The sequence below is a fragment of the Chionomys nivalis genome, chromosome 8, assembly GCF_950005125.1.
Source record: "Chionomys nivalis chromosome 8, mChiNiv1.1, whole genome shotgun sequence".
Taxonomy (NCBI): Eukaryota; Metazoa; Chordata; class Mammalia; order Rodentia; family Cricetidae; genus Chionomys; species Chionomys nivalis.
Window position 1 is genome coordinate 1,882,445 of NC_080093.1, and position 17,143 is coordinate 1,899,587.

Here is a 17,143-nt window from a genome sequence, read left to right on the forward strand (position 1 = left end):
TCCTGGAATGAGAGATACAGAGGTTATGAACCACAATGTGGCTATTAGGAATCAAACCCCGTCCTCTAAAAGAGAAGCTCTCCTAACTGCTAAAGCCATAGAAACCGTTTTTTAGTGCCCCTCCCCATGTAAATAAATACATTCCTTGTCCCAACCATTGCACACAGTATATTTTAGTAATTCTTTTTTCTTTTAAAACTCATAAACTTGTCATAAACTTTGCCCTATGTTAATTGGTATTTCTTAAATAATTATAATTCATTTGAATTTACGATAGTTTTAATAATAGGAGAATAGTAGTAGTAGGAATAAGATTGGCAAAATGCTATGTTTAGGTTCAAAATAGAGTTAATTTTGCTGCTTTCTAAATTTCTGAGCATGTTTGAAATATCCTGGAAGGTATTTGAAATATCCTGAAAGAAAAATTCAGATTCCAGATGAGCAAACCCTGGTATAGTGATCACCTTCACAAAGCACCCAAGATGAGATCTGAGGGCAAGTTTTCCCACAGCACAAATAAAGAAGTGAGATTGGGGTGAAACTTTTGTGTACTTACTAGAGAGCACATTAGGTGACGCTTCATTTGTGCGTGTGACAAGCTGCCGTACTTCTGGGACATAGTATTCCTGGATAAAAGTAGTCAAGTTATTAAGCTGAGTCAGGAAGATCCCCGTGAGGAAGCTCACGGAAATTGAGAATTCCACTGGAAAACCTGGCAGCATGGGCATCAGAACAGAAAGGTTCAAGGCTGTTTATGACTATAGCTGAGGTCAGTGGTCAGGAGTGGAAGATAGAACTCCAAAGGCCAAGGTCCAGAGCTCTGAGTTGGGATTGACAGCTCAGAGAACATGGAAGTCTGCTGTCTCCAGGAACGGGTTAACAGGGCAGTAGCAAGTTGATTTGAGTCAGGACGGGACAATGTGCATGAACTTGTTTACCTTGAAAGCATCTTACCTCTTCTCTTCCCTTCTTAGAGAGGTTGATCGTCATGTATATGGCTAATGAACAGGATCTGTGAAAGGGTCTGTTATTTATAGTATAGTATTCTGTTTCTTGCATTTACTTCAGACATTGGTTTCTAAATTTGAATCACTTGCTTACAATTCCTGGAGTTATTTGAGAATTTTCTTCAGTAAAATAATTGCTTTCCATCATTCAAAGTGTGGTTTATCCCTTACTAAACCTGTTTAAATAGGCCTCTGCTCACTTCAGCAATTCAACTGGGACATATTATTGTTGAAGCCAAGAGGGAATGGGAAGCTGCTAGGAATTAGCAGCTGCTCAGGATTTTTGTATCATCCAGGAAACAGTAGTTCCAGGCACTCTGTGCTGATTAATTCAAAATTTAAGTGAAATATTTTTTGAGGTTTCCTTATTGCTCTTCCATTTATTAAATAATCATGAGGTAAAGACAGTGTAGGTAAAGTCTTATTTCAGTAATTTATTAAATAATCATGAGGTAAAGACAGTGTAGGTAAGTCTTATTTTAGTAATTTGCATGTTTTCCCCTTTGAATCTTAACCAGGTGTGAAAATCACATCGACACTGCAGGTGTTGAAGCTTATCAAGCAGGCTGGTGACCGCGTCCTGGTGTACTATCAAAGACCTGTCGGCCAGAGTAACCAAGGGGCCGTGCTGCAAGACAGTTTGGGCCAGTTGGAAGAAAACTTTTTGTCAAGTGCCTGCCAGCAAGGTTATGAAGAAGAATCTGCTGGGTTGCCAGTGGATACTGAAAATAGAGACCTTGATTCGGAATTTGAAGACTTGGCAAGTGATGTCAGAGTACAAACAGAGTTCAAAGAGGAGGCACAACCCTTGAGTCCCAGTCCCAAGCGCACTCCAACAACACTTTCTATTAAACCCCTTGGCGCTATATCCCCAGTTTTAAATCGTAAATTAGTTTCAGGAATCCATCCACCACCACAAAAGCTTCCATCTAAAGAAGGAAATAAACCATCAGCTCTAAAAACTTCAGAGGCCACAGAAGCAGCACCAGTGTCCAAACCCCAGGGATCCACTTTCAAACCACCTGTGCCACCACGACCACAAGTGAAAATTGCTTTGCCTTCCACTGACACTCCAACTCAGGCAGACCCGGATGCTGTTGAGAAGCCAGAGAAGGTGCTGCTCCCTCCTCCTCCTGCAGAGAAACCTGCTGAAAAGCAAGTGAAGAGCGTGGATCATGGAGAAGATGGGGCAGCAGGTAAGCAGTCTTCAGCAAAGCAAGAAGTAGTAAAAGATGTTACTTCAGAAAGTTCTGGTCCTACTAAGGACACTTCGGATGACCATCAGATGTGGGAATCATCAGAGGTTCTTTATCGTAATAAGGTAGGAAAGTGGTCAAGAACCAGAGCATCCTGTTTGTTTGACATAGAAGCCTGCCACAGGTACCTGAACATTGCACTGTGGTGTAGGGATCCTTTCAAGTTAGGAGGCCTCATCTGTTTGGGGCATGTTAGTTTAAAACTTGAAGAGGTGGCTTTAGGTTGCCTAGCTACATCAAACATGGAATACCTTTCAAAGTTCAGACTGGAAGCCCCTGCTCCTAAGGCCATGGTCACTAGAACTGCACTGCGCAATCTGAGTATGCAAAAGGGCTTCAACGACAAATTTTGTTTTGGTGACATTACTATTCATTTCAAATATTTGAAGGAAGGAGAACCAGACCACCACATCGTTCCTAACATAGAGAAAGAAAAAGAACTCCATTTGATTGAGGAAGTTTCGTCACTCCCTAAAGAGGAACATTTTGTGGGACAGATGAGTTTGTCAGAAAATAAACATAGTTTCCAGGATACTCAGTTCCAAAACCCAACTTGGTGTGATTACTGTAAGAAAAAAGTCTGGACAAAAGCTGCTTCCCAGTGTATGTTCTGTGCTTATGTTTGTCATAAAAAATGTCAAGAAAAGTGTCTAGCTGAGACACCTCTTTGTGGAGCGACTGAGAGGCGAGTAGACCGGACCCTGAAAAACCTCAGGTTGGAGGGACAGGAACCACTCATGGGCCTTCCCCCTCGTGTGGAGATGGAAGCTAACAAGTCAGTCCATAAAACAACAGGCTTGACAAGGCACATTATCAATACTAGCTCTCGTTTACTAAATTTGCGTCAAGTCTCTAAAACTCGTGTTTCTGAACCAGGAACAGATCTTGTGGAACCATCACCAAAGCACACACCCAACACATCAGACAATGAAGGAAGTGACACAGAGGTGTGTGGTCCAAACAGCCCTTCCAAACGAGGGCACGGTGCAGGAATAAAGTTGGTGAGAAAGGAAGGTGGGCTGGATGACAGTGTTTTCATTGCAGTGAAAGAAATCGGCCGTGATCTGTATAGAGGCTTGCCAACAGAAGAAAGGATCCAAAAGCTAGAGTTCATGCTGGATAAACTGCAGAATGAAATTGATCAGGAGTTGGAACACAATAATTCCCTTGTTAGAGAAGAAAAAGAAACAACTGATACAAGGAAAAAATCACTTCTTTCTGCTGCCTTGGTTAAATCGGGTGAAAGACTACAAGCTCTGACACTCCTGATGATCCACTACAGGGCGGGCATCGAAGACATTGAGACCCTAGAGAGCCTGTCTTTAGACCAGCACTCGAAAAAGGTCAACAAGTACACAGACGATACGGAAGAAGACCTTGATAGTGAAATAAGCCAACTGATCGACTCTCAGCCGTTCAGCAGCATCTCGGATGATTTGTTTGGCCCATCAGAGTCTGTGTAGCAGACAAACTAAACTTTGAAGTGGTTGGGGACAAAGTGGATCTGGCGTGCCACAGATACAGCCATGTTTCAGTTCTCTTGTGGTGCGCTTTGGCCTGCTTCTACAGTCGCTTGCTTGTATAAGAATGAAAGGTGGTTTTCCAGCAGAAACATGACGAGCTCACCGAACTGGTTCTTTTGGATTGTGCTTATTCCTAATGGTTTTGGGGTTTATACTGGGAATTGGGTTTTATTAATTTATTTTTAACCTTTTCTAATTATGTAAGCTAACTCTGTGTTTATGTATTGTGATGTCTCACTGTCCTTTTTTTTTTTCTTTCCTCCTGGTTATTGAATTAATGCTAAGTAAGATCCTGTCCAGATTCCTGAAATATTTTCATTCTCATTCATCACGGTTATAACAGCAAATTTGTTGCATGCCTAAATTGACAGCAGTAATCACTGAGGGAACAGAATTGATTCTTCTTTCTTCTATGTTTTGAGGTTTGTCAGCCGTACTTGCGTGAAGTTTTTGTTATATGGGGTTTGGGAGGATTTGTTTTGTTGTATTTTGTTTTGTTGTTGTTGCCAAATACAAATGAAAGCAAACCGTGCAGCTTTAAAATGTTTGCTGATTTAGTTTTTTTTTACGTATATTGCTTGCTTCTTATGCTTCTGTGATATTTTTAAAGCTTTTATGCAGTTGAAGTATAGTAAGATTATTTAGCTAGAAGAAGTCTCATTGAATAGAGGGTAAAGGCAGAATCTAGGTGGTGAGGAATTTTGTAGAGAGGATAACAGGATTTTATTACTGAAGAACAGTTACCAGTAGGATTTTGAAATATCTTTCAAATGTTGATGCTTTCCTTTTAAATGGAAGTTCTGAACATTCATGATGATTTTTCATCTTTGGTTCTCCCATAGGAAATAAAGCATGTATAAGGATATTTAAAATTTCACAGGACTTGTTCGGAAAATGGCTGCATTGATAACTTGCTTCGTTTGAAAAAAATTTTTAATGTAGGACTATGCTGTGGAGGGCAATTATACAGAATATGTTTACTACATACATCCTTTGGTGTCTGTGGCCTTAAAGGAATGTCAGTCATTCTGAATTCTTTAATAATTCAGACCATCATCATTCATTGTAAAGAAAAATAAAAATAGACAGTGTGCATAGGATTTGGGACTAGTTCTCTAAAAATGAAGACCTGCTGTGGTACTGGGTTCATCTAATGGATGCTAATAACACACAACTGAGAGAAATATGGAGCTTGACCCCTATTGATGTATCTTTAAAACTCCGAGCCTGTTACACCTTTTTTCCCTTTTACAATGACACTATGATAACACATAAACCAGCTTAATTTAAAACTATGGAACAGCTCTTTCGCTGCAGGAAAATTTGTAGTATGATATAGTAAAGAGAATAGTCCAGTCTGTAGCTCAAACTCCAACAGGAGTTTAAGGCCAAGCTCTCGAGTGAGCGCTGCAGCATAGGCAGGTCACAGACGGTCACACAGCTTCTCTGTCTCCGAAGGTACTTACTCTACCTCACGGGGCTGTTGTGAGACAAACAGGAGCATGACTGCAAAAGTGCTTTGAACAGTAAAAAGCGGTGAACATAAAAGGTATTACTTACATGAGAAAAGCGTTGTTGAGTGTGGAAGGTTATTCTAGCTTTAAATTCTATAGCTAACTCTTGTTATTAAGTGAACACTAGGACACAAACTTTTCTATCTGTGTAATCCCCACCCCACCCCTGCTTTCCACAACAAATCCCAGAAGCTAAAATGTTGCTCCACATCTTATGCTTGAAGCAATCTGCCTGATGTATAGCCATGTTTCATCTTGTAAACAGTAACTTGCCATTGCTGCCTGAAGGTGATGCGTCTGTAAGTGGCTGGTATGTATACAGATAAATCGTGGAAGTTTTAGCGATGCCCAAGCATGCTCCTGCACTGACTTTGAAAGAGCTATAGAAGTAATGCAAAGCTTTAGTTCTAAGAATCTACTCATGCTTCAAAGTATTTATCTCTGTAGAACCACAATCATGGAAAGCTCGACAGTGCTGCTAATGGTGTTTGTAAAATAGACCTTTAATGTCGTGCAATATTTTTCTATTAGGAAAGACAGTAGAGGCATCACAGCTGTACTTTAGAGCAGGGAAGGAGGGGAAACTCCAAATACCCTAGAGCATAGTAAGGGATAAGGCTTCAGTTTAAAAGGTTGTATTATATTACATTACTCATGTAATCTTGCTGTCATGCTATGTTATCAATAGCTAAAATAATAATAAAAACTACCACGGAAAATAAGAATATCTTCATTTGATGACATCTGAAAACAAGGTGATTGGTTCATCTCTGTGGCATTATACCTGATGTAATTGGCCATGCAGACAAGCTAACAATCCATTTTTACTAAACAAATTTGCAAAAGCATTCAAACTTTTACTGTTGCTGCCTTACCTTTTGAAACAGATGGGTGGATTTTTTTTTTTCTAATGCTGTAATATGTGGTAATAAGCATAGTGAGACATGCCTCAGGAAAGAAAAATTGAACTATTTAAAGTGTGTTCTCTTCATTGGTATTTAGATGAATGACTGGATTAGACAAGATGAACAACATCTTAGTATTTTGCAATCACAATATGTATGTTTCTTTTTTATTTATTGTGTTGGCTTTTTGAGACAGTCTTTCTCTATAGGTCTGACTGTCCTGGAACTCATTGTATAGATCAGGCTGGCCTCGAACTCAACAGATATCTGCCTGCCTCTGGAGTGCTGAGATTAAAGGCATGTATCATCACATCCAGCTGTGCTATATTTCTTAGTATCAAAGTTTATTCAACAATACTAGAACTTATTGGGTAGATACTTTCCCATTCTAAGAAAAAGAACAGCCTAAAACTTTGAGAGTAAAATCTATCTAAAAATTTTTTAAAACATTTTGAATATATTTGATTGTAATAGTAAGAAAATAGAGTTTAAAATTTTAAGTTCTCTAAAGTAAGTTTGAAATCACTTCAATTTTTAAAAGATGCATTAATTTCTAAATTGAGGTGGTTTTCCTTATCCCCTCCAAAAAAAAAAAAAAAAAAAAAAAAGCAAAGAACGGTGGAAAGGGGGATTACCTTCATCCTTTTTGATTCCTTTATGTTCCTCAAGGTCTGAGTAAAACAGCATGCCACCCTAATCTGGAAACTACCATGTCTACCCCATTCAAAATGATCCTAATTTCTAGATCTTGCAGAGCCTGTTCTGTCAAATGGTTTGACATTACAGCTCTCTTCATCAGATAATCTATCTTTTCACAGCAATTAGAACAGTTTTGGACAGCTCACTGTTCTTCCACACTGATAGGCCATAACAAGTCCTATGTTCATTTAAAACAGACTGTGGAAAGGCAAAGAGGACGGTTCACCCTAGCCTGGAGTGAGTTGTGCCTGATGCCCGCAAATACAGAGAATGCTTTCTAATTAAATATCTACAGCCGAAACAGTGTGTATGTATTTAATTCCAGCAGCAATGTTGATGAAATGGTTTATGAAAGAATACAGGCGGGCACAGCACAGTGTTGGAGAAGATTTATTAAGTAACCTAGCTAAAGTGCAACCAGGACAGAGAGATACACCTAGCAGTCAAAAGAAGTTTCGTTTCCATTGCTACCTCACCAAGATTTGTGAGTCTGAATTACCAAGTACAAACAAAAGCAACCTCTACTTTGTGAAAATGTTCAGAGTTATAAGTTCTTTCTCTGGAACATGCACAGTATTTTTAAACACCCTGTTTTCAGTCTTGTGTACCCAGGATATTAGTCATATAAATGTATTTACCTTTCCCTTGGAAACAAGTTATCTTTTGCTCTCTAAAACGTTCTGAATGTTTTATTTTGTCTTTTCCCTGTGGAGTGGAGTAACTGGCATGCCTTTGCTAGTCATCCTTGATGACCCCTCAGAACAGAAACGACACCAGCATCAATTATTGCATGTGGTACTGTGGGCAAGGAGAACTACAGGCCTCTCTAACCACAGTACTTCTAAAGCTGTCCTGACGAAGCGCAAGTCCCACCTTTTGATTTCAGTCACGTGAGAGTTCCTCTCCAGCCATCTTTCAGAGCTGCAGACCTTGTGACTATCCAGCAGTTTCATGAGTAGGAACCTGTTTCCCTCAAACACATGATTTCAAATCACCAAGGTCCCACAGAAAGATTCATAAAGCAAAAGAAGTATTAGCCACTTTCCTAACGAATGTGTAATAGCCAATAAGGTTGAGGGGTTGTTGTCCTAAAGTTCTCTTAATGTCCAGGGTCACACAAACACAATTCAGATTAACAAAACTGACAGGTATTTTTTTTTTTTTTAACAACTACAGAGTTGACATGTACTATTTGAGACATATTCCACACTGTGTTTATATTCTGGGAGGCTGTAATCTCATACAAAGCACTACAGATAAGGTTCACTAATGCTGGCACACTGGAAAGGTACGTCAGTGTTGGCATGCTTAGAAAAACTTTTCTACTCCACACACAAGATGACACAGCAACACATACACACGTACATGGGTTTTCGGCTCCAGAAAGGGAAAGTGCCCTGATCACCCTAGTATCTTTCTTAACATACTAATGTTAGACATGAACAATTTCATTCCTTCATCCTTGTTTGGAATTCATTTCTACATTGGTAGGAACAACTTTTAGGAGTCTAAAAAATAAAAGCAACTCAAAATTAACAAATCTCTAGAAAAACACTTGGATGACCTACAAGTAGATAAAGATGTGATAGTCTGGTTGTTCACATAGCAGCTCGATAGCCTTTGTTTCCTTTCCCAAAACAGGAACTAGGTTTGGTAAATCATACCATGCTTAACCTTGCCAGTGTACAAATACATACTTTTATTTTCACCCAGTAAGACTATTAAGTCTATATCTTTCAAAGAAGACAACATTTGAGTTCTTTTCTCTACTTTCAGAACATTTACTTTTTTTTTTTTTTTTTGGTTTTTCGAGACAGGGTTTCTCTGTGGTTTTGGAGCTTTTACCCCTTGTTGGCTTTAATGATTGTTGCCAATGATATGACACAGAAAACAGAATTTACAACCATCCATTTCCAGGTAGGTGGTGATAACAGAAAACTAATGCCAGCAAAGGTTTATGAATAAGTCTGAAAGATGGCTGACACAATTTCTTGTCCTCTGTGCATGAAATGACTAGCCTTTAACTCAAAAACATTGATACTAATTACACTTTAAATAGCAACGCATTCAGTGCTGCTACATAACAATGCTGTTTTGCAAGATTGTTTCTCAGACCTCTAGTTTCTTGTTGGAGAGTCTCAGATAATGTGTGCTTTAAACACTCATTACCAGTATTCAGAAAAAATACAAGTTTTTTTTTGTCCAAGTGTTCGTGAATGTAAGTTAAAAAATTATATTTGATTTTGATTCAAATATTTATACATTTACAATACACCTATTTCGTCAAAATATATTGTATAATATTTAATTAAACCAAATACATAAAATAAAGTTTTCAACACTATTTATACAAACCCCTAGAAAAGCTGCTTTTTCTTTATAAGGCTGTTGGCAGTCGGTCATAACCATGGAAAAGAAAGTATCACCTTTGGTTGTTTTACTCTTTGCCAGGAATGGATGATGTGATCAAGACAGCTCTGCACGAGTCATTTCACTGGAAACACTGATACACAGTTAGGCGCTTGCCAACTTAGAGGGTCTCAGTCACTTTCAGATTCTTCATCCTCACCGATGGGATATGACTGGACATTATTCTGAGTGTACATTTTTGTTTTAATGGGGCAGTTGTGGTCCATGAGGATAGCCTGAAAGCAAAATGCAAGTACATGAACTTCTCGCTTTGTAAAGATATGATGGTTTTAACCCACTGCTGTTAATTGTTACTATTTTGCCATGGCCATTTAGTTTCCCAGTTCAAACATCCCAGAGCTTTTTTCACAAATGTGATGCTCAGACCATCTCTCTCCACATCCTAGTTGCCTTCTTTTAGCACAAATGTATATGTAAAAGTCCTTTGCCCATAACTGCAAAAGGAAAAAATATCCACAAAAAATATGCTTTCTTTCCAAAGCACCCTCAGCAAGAAGTACTGGCGTCATTATTCCTGCCCACCGTGGGCCAAGCCTGACACCCTGTCAGGAACATGACGACAAGTAGATGAAAGCCTTAGCTTCACAATAAGCATAGGTGAGAAGTTGAGAAAGTAGGCACACAGGCTTAAAGAACTTCAAGGGATTTTCACCTCCCAGCCACTACAGCTGGTCAAGTCCTTTATGTAGAACAGTGTGTTTGCATAGACTGTATCTCCATGTACATTTCAATTCGACTTTATGGTATCCAACACAATACAATGCAAATATGTAGTATAACTAGGGGATGGTTTTTAAAATATACAATTGGTACAGATAGTTGGGGTTTTTTTGTTTGTTTCTTTTTTTTTTTTTTTTTTTGGTTTTTCGAGACAGGGTTTCTCTGTGGTTTTGGAGCCTGTCCTGGAACTAGCTCTTGTAGATCAGGCTGGTCTTGAACTCACAGAGATCCGCCTGCCTCTGCCTCCCAAGTGCTGGGATTAAAGGCGTGCGCCACCACGCCCGGCTCAGATAGTTGTTTTTTAGACACTTTGGCTTCACATTTGCCGTGTCTACAGATGAGAACTTTTGGGTGCAGACAGCAACAGTGTGGCATAATGGTGCAGAGCAAGAGGCCAGGCAGCTCCAAGACCAGTTCCAGTACAAACCAAATGAATCAGGTATGTCTTAGCAGTCTCCCACCTTTATGGGAACCATTCCCCCAAGGGATGTGTGCAGTCTGCAAATCTGAGTGGATTCAAATGTTCTGAGCCTGCCTGTGGCAGTCTATCTTGGTGTCTGTTCGTTATCCCCGGCTCTTGTCCTGCAGATGTGATAAGATGCCACTCAGTGCTTAACCCTTTTATCATTTTCCTAGAGATTCTCAAGTGATCAGATGTGTGACACAGAGATAAGGACTTATGTGACCCTAGTCGGGCTGTCGTCTCAAGCGCCAGCTTCAAACTCGGCTCCCCTTCCAATTATGCTGCTTGCTGAGTGAATTGATAGTTGTGCTTAAAGGATTTGATTATTAAAATAGTTGAGATAACAGACATTGCATGTTTGAACCATTTTCCCTTTGTTACACAAAGGTTTAGCCTTTGGTAGCTAAAGGTAATCCAGATAGTGTGCCCAGAGGTCACTGTGGAGATGGTCTGGGGGCAAAGTGGAGAGGCTAAAGTGAAATCCCAGATTCCTACCTTCACAGTGACTGTGCTATCAACAACCTCCAGAGCACTGCCTTGGTTTCAATACATGGTGTAAGACTATAGCAGTCATCAGCTAACATGGATATCTAGGGCACCAACTGTATTTCTGACCTTACCCTGAAGGTCCTATACCAGTGAAAACTTCAGAGGTATGGACAGGTTCCCCAGGGTCACAGATGGAGGACTCACTGGAGCCTAAGGCTTAGCAGAAGTTCTTACAGGAGATGGGAGCTTAAGTGAATCCTGAAACACGGGAAGGTTTGCAGAAGACAGGCTTGAATGAGCAAATCAGGTTATGGAGGGTAGTAGGTAAAGCACTAAATCCCCATGGCCAAGGAGGTCTTAGGAGGCAATGGAGACAGCAGTTTGAAAGCACCACCAAAGCCAGAAGCACCAGGCATAAGCCTTGATCTTTATCTGATCCACAGGTAGCAAAGCTACGTCAAAGAGAGTGACCAGCACTGCTCTATTCACGACCACCGTCATCTCTGCACTCACTATTCACTTCTATAGGTAATCTTGAGAACTCCAGGACTGGAACACAGAATGTATACTCAATAAAAACTGTTCTGGGAGTTGCTGGGCATGGTAGCACATACCTTTCATCTCAGCACTCAGGAAGCAAGGCAGATAGATCTCTTGAGTTTGAGGCCAGCCTGATCTACACAGAGTTCTAGACCAGCCAGGATCCTGTCTTTAAAAGCTGCCCTGGGATTAGGGAGATATCTTAATGGTAAAGAAGTGTTTGCCTTGCAAGCATGAGGACCGGAGTTCAGTCTCTAAAACCCACATTTTAAAAACTCCAGTGTGTTAGTGTACACTTCTTATCCCTGCACTAGAGAAATAAAACAGCCAACAAGAATTGGTGAGCTCTAGGCCAGCAGGAAACTCAAAAGCCAAGGTAGACACAGATCCTGAGGAACAACAACACCCCAAGTTGTCCTTGGGCCTCTGTATGCATGGATTACTTTGAACGTCCACACTTCACGCGCACCCACAGCAATGTACTACAGAGTTTATTCCAACTGATTATTTCTATCATAAAGATATGGTGATCAGAACTTTTCAATACAGCTGATAGCCTGAGTGTTTCGGGCAGCTTTTTTTCATGAATATTGTTTCATGGCATCTACAACCTAGCTTGATGTCTTCTCCCAAAATCTTAACTGGGCAGTAGTTTTACTTTTTAAAAAAATTATACATGGTTAAATATGCCAGATAGTGTGCCATGAAAAAGGAAGCACATAGCACTGAGCAGGTAACACAGGTACATGAGGAACAAGTGCCCAGGGCCATTGAAGCTGGCAGGGGATTTAGGCTAGCACTGCATATACCACAGGGGAGCAGAAATGGAGAGAGGAGGGGTTGGCACCAAAGGTACCGCAAAGCCTAGATATATCCAAGCCTCTGCCATATACCTAACTCCCATCACTGTACACAGAGCAAAGCTGGGGTCTCCACGGTGGGAAGGAAAACAGACCAAATGAAGTAGAAAAGTAATAAAAATTCAGTGCTGGGCTGGTGAATCAGTAAATGCACTTAGAAGGTGGGCACTCCAATCTCAGACTTGAGAGCATTCCAGTAGATTCACTCTATTTTTCTTAACTAGAAAAAAAAAAAGCAATTCACTATGTACACCATGTAAGTGCCCAGAAAAGGGACAGGTGTCTACAAAGTAGATGATAATGTATACCCCATGTATATCCTCATCTAGCCTATGGACAAGAATCCTTTTTAAGTGTATTTTATGTGTAATGGAGTGCTGTGCATGCATATGTGTGCAGACTTTCACGTGTGTGTGTGTGTGTGTATGCACTTGTAAAGACTAGAAGTTGACATCAGGTATCTTCATGTAATGAGGAAGGGTCTCTCATTTGAACCCAGAGCTTGCCAGTTTGGCTAGTGTAGTCAGCCAGGTTGCTCCAGGGATCCTCTACTCTGTCTTCCTCGCTGGGGTTACAAGTGGGCCACCACATCTGCCTGACATTTACATAGGTGCTGGGGATATGAACTGGGATCCTCTTGTGGCAAGCAGTTTTATCTATTGAACTATCTCCTCAGCACTGAACTGGGGTCTAAGCTAGAAGGACCTTACACACCTTATACACTTAAAGGTGTCTGCTATCCATAGACCACTTCCTTTCCTGCTTTAGCAGCAGAAACTTAATAAGACTAAAAGGCATGCATCCTACCCTTTAAAAATAATTCTTTAAACTTGAAAACCAAAACCCATCTCAGAACTCAGCTAATCTCCCTGGGTATTTTGAGAAGTCAGGGTCCTGTGTCATTGTCTTATTACAGGTGTGCTCCTCAAATGGCAGTGTTGATACGCCTTACATTTTACAGAGACTGAGCAACAGGAGGACTTTCCCCTTTGCCTTTATCAGAACATTATTTTTTAATAAAAATGAATGGAAGAAAAGCTGTGGTGCTCACAACCAATTCCCAGCCTGCTGTGACTTATAAGCTACAAACACAATTGCATAGGTGGTTCTCACACAACTGCAGGGTGAGTGCCTGCAGAAAGTACTTAAGGATAGAATATTTTGCTTGGGGTGGAATGCCTTCTGGCCCCCGTGTCTCTGACACTTGGTGGCTCATGATCTTGTACCTCAGCACTTGTGTGTGCTGGGGTTTCTCGGGTGAGTGGTGACCTATTCCCCTTCATGGCACACGCCCTGCCACACCCCCCTTATCATTAGAGGCTGCCGGCTTCCACCCACTCCAGCTCTGCTTGCACAATCAACAAACATCACCTGCTGGGCACCATCTCAGATGTTACCACTGCCAGTCAAATGGCATTCCTCCAATTATGGGCATTAGTTACAGAGAAATTCACATCATAAGACTTGATTTATTTCAATGGGCACTGGTTAAGAATTTTGACATTTTATGGTGAAGTGACCCTGAAACCTGTCATTCTTACTGCCTTGCCTTTCAAAATTGTCTCCTCCACTACTTTCAGTATATTTTTTTAAATGAACTAAAGCACTGGTTTAAGTGAAGAAAAAACTAGCTTTCTACCACCATTATTTCAAAACACTATGGTGACTGGCTAGGCAAATGCTCTCACCTCCTACCATGCTTCATTTCCTCTACTAGCGCATGCAGGAAGCCACAGATAGATAACACAACAGCCACTAACGTCTGCTGTCTTGGTGCTGGTCGCCCACCCAGCAGAATCTGGGTAGCGAAAGGAAGCTCTTGCCTTGAAGAGCGAAGATGTTTGGGTGCTACCAGGTGAGCAGAGTAGACACTGCTTTCAGTGCAGCAGGAATGGCGCATGGGTGACCCTGGGGACAGTCACTGCTGAGACTCTCGTCTAACAACACTTCTGTGAGGTGTTATCCTTTCCCAGTGCAATGGAGAAGACTGTGGGGAGCCACTGCAGCTGCCCCCAGGCCCTTGCCAGCCCTTCACCATCCCTAAGAGTCTTCACTGTCTCCCGGGTGACAGAAACATTTACTGATAATTCAATTTCTTTAGTCAAAAAGGTTTGGGAGTAACCGTCATTCAGCCTTAATCAAATTATTGATAATGTGGCCACAGAAAGACAGGTTTCCAGCTCTGTGTGGGGAGTCTTCTATCCACTTTGAAGGATATGGGCTCAGGTCAGCAAACAGAGGTGCCACAGTGATGCACACAACCAAGGTAGAAGCAAGAAGTCAGTGAAGGAGCCACGCTTCCACACCCAAGGATCTCCACATCACCCCCTCCTTCCCTACGAGTGTGGAGCATCTTGTCTTTTAACAAATAAAGCTTGCCTGAAGATCAGAGTACAGAACCAAGCCACTAGAGGCCAGGAAGCAATGGCACACCTTTAATTCTAGGACTCAGGAGACAGAGGCAGATGGATCTCTGTGAGTTCAAAGCCACCCTGGGCTACATAAGATTGATCCAGTTTAAAAGAGAAATAGACAGTGGCTCACACCTTTAATCCCAGCACCAGAAAGGCTGAGATGGGAAGTGATATGGCTGGGTGGAGAGAGGAGATCAGATGTAGTCTGAGCATCCTCTTCTCTGAGGATGAGAAGAGACAGGATCGCCCCTTTAGTCTGAGGATTCGGGAGAGGTAAAAGGTTTCTCTAGCGGCTGGCTGCACTGCTTCTCTGATCCTTCCTCTTTCACCCCCTAATATCTGACTCTGGATTTTTATTAAGAACAATTAGAATTCATGCTACACAGGAGCCATTCATGAGAAACTAGTCTCTAGTCAAAACCTGTATAGTTCTGAGCACAAAGTCAGCAGCTAGAGATCGATGTATTTTTAAGCTACAGTAAATGGATAGGTAAATGTGAAATGCTTCAGACAAACATAGGTTACACAATCTAAATTTTGGTTCTCTCTTTAAATTTGCTTTTGGAGGAAACCATCAAGAGTCAGTCAAGAAATGATAAAATACTAAGACCTGTTCTTGTCAGAAAGCTCTTCTGTGCTGGGCTTAGTGGCACAGGCCTGTCATGCCAGCTGCTCCTGGATTGAAGCAGGAAGGATCCTAACTTCCCGGCCTGTCTTGTCTCCTACAGAGTAAACTCAAGGCCAGCCTGGGCAATTTAATGAGCCCCTATCTCAAGATGAAACATTTTTTAATCGTAGAAAGAGGACTAGAAATGAAACATAAAAGCAGAGTGCTTGGCCTTGCGCACACAAAGTCCCAGATTCAATCGACAATATTGGAGAAAGGAAACCTACAGAAATCTCGTCTGATCCACTCCAAAAGAATATGACAAAGAAGCCTTAGATCTGTCCCTGAGCACAACACTAGCACTTCCCGTGGTCTTCTCCTTCATCCCTAGTCCACACAGCCTCCTTTCAGCTAAACAATTCCAGCATCTGATACTGTAGTCTACCCACCACCCCCCGGCCAGTACAGACGATGAGAGGTAAACACCTTAACACCTTAGAAAGGGCACGAGCCTTACATATCTCCCACTTCAGATTTAGAGTCAATAATTTGAACTTGTTCAAAAAAGAAGCCTTGATTCTAGCCACACAGATAAAACTAAATAGTTCTTTGCACTCACATGTGTGCCCCAGGGTGTAAATATGACCATCTTTCACAAAGACTAAAGACATTTTCAGACTCTTATGCTGGACCAAGATTCCAACTATCACTAAGTGCTATAAGGATAGAAGAAAAGCAACTGGAACCACATCCTAGGAAGCAGAAGGATTCTCAAGAACCATAACCAATGAGATTGAATTATCCCAGGGTTATATTTAATTGGCGAGAATTATACAATGTTAATCTAAATACAAAAATTAATCTTACTCTCCCAATTCATGAACATGAAGCTTAAAAGCAATAGCTGTGAAAATAATATGAATGAAAGAAGTTACTGTGTTAGTGACTGGAAAGGAATTCTCACTGCTTCCGCTTGGGGCCTTCTATCGGAAAGGAGCAGAAATGTAGTTTAGAGTTGAACTATGTAGAAACTATCCAGATAGCCATACCAAAATTATCAACAAACAAACAGCTTTCTTACCATTTTTTCTTCCTTAGCAGGTGGACTTCGAAGAAAAAAGCAGAGTGGAGCAAAAACAATGTCAATTATCCCGATAATCGTCATGAGCCAAGGGAAGCCAATTGCCTTTGCAATGGCACCACCAGCAGAAGGACCTTTGGGAAAACAGAAAATTAGCACTTTCTCCAAATGTCTTTTTGCCAGAAAGTATAAAGATTTCTTTATGTCTAGGAGGTTTTATCTGTCCTGCATTAAGGTAAAAGGTATCTTGAAAGCCAGGATTTTCTTACCGATAGCATAGCCCATACAAAAGGCCACATCCGCAATGGCATACACACTTCCATAGACAGACACGTGCCGTAGGTCCACCAGGTAGCCCATGATAGGCATCATGGAGGAATCCACCATCCCTGTGGATAGGCAAGGGACAGCATATGGAAAAGTGGTATAAACCAGATACAAGCTGAATGCTAGGGACTGTATCCTGAGCTCAGTCCATTGCCAGCTCTTTCCTTCTGTCATTGCTTACTTGTTCATCTGTGCCAGACTCCTGACAGCAAACCTTTCATTGTGGATAGCAAGCAGAAGGGTTCAGAGAGAGGAGTGGAATTCCAGACACTGAGTCTTTATTAGGCCACCATTTGTAGGCTGTCTGA

General features: G+C 41.1%; 2 protein-coding genes across 2 annotated transcripts in view; one reads left to right on the forward strand and one right to left on the reverse strand.

The window, feature by feature from the left end:
• Pdzd8 (PDZ domain containing 8) overlaps nt 1-9,205 on the forward strand; it is a 61,944-nt gene extending 52,739 nt beyond the window's left edge. The window contains exon 5 of the mRNA XM_057777943.1: nt 1,526-9,205. Within this exon, the coding sequence (XP_057633926.1) occupies nt 1,526-3,726 (2,201 nt within the window). The 3' untranslated portion in view covers nt 3,727-9,205. The remainder of the gene's footprint in view (nt 1-1,525) is intronic.
• Nucleotides 9,206-9,321: 116 nt separating this feature from the next.
• Slc18a2 (solute carrier family 18 member A2) overlaps nt 9,322-17,143 on the reverse strand; it is a 30,533-nt gene continuing 22,711 nt past the window's right edge. The window contains exons 14-16 of the mRNA XM_057778672.1: nt 16,778-16,897; nt 16,509-16,642; nt 9,322-9,549 (exon numbers count right to left, since the gene is read on the reverse strand). Coding sequence (XP_057634655.1) covers nt 9,445-9,549; nt 16,509-16,642; nt 16,778-16,897 — 359 coding nt within the window. The 3' untranslated portion in view covers nt 9,322-9,444. The remainder of the gene's footprint in view (nt 9,550-16,508; nt 16,643-16,777; nt 16,898-17,143) is intronic.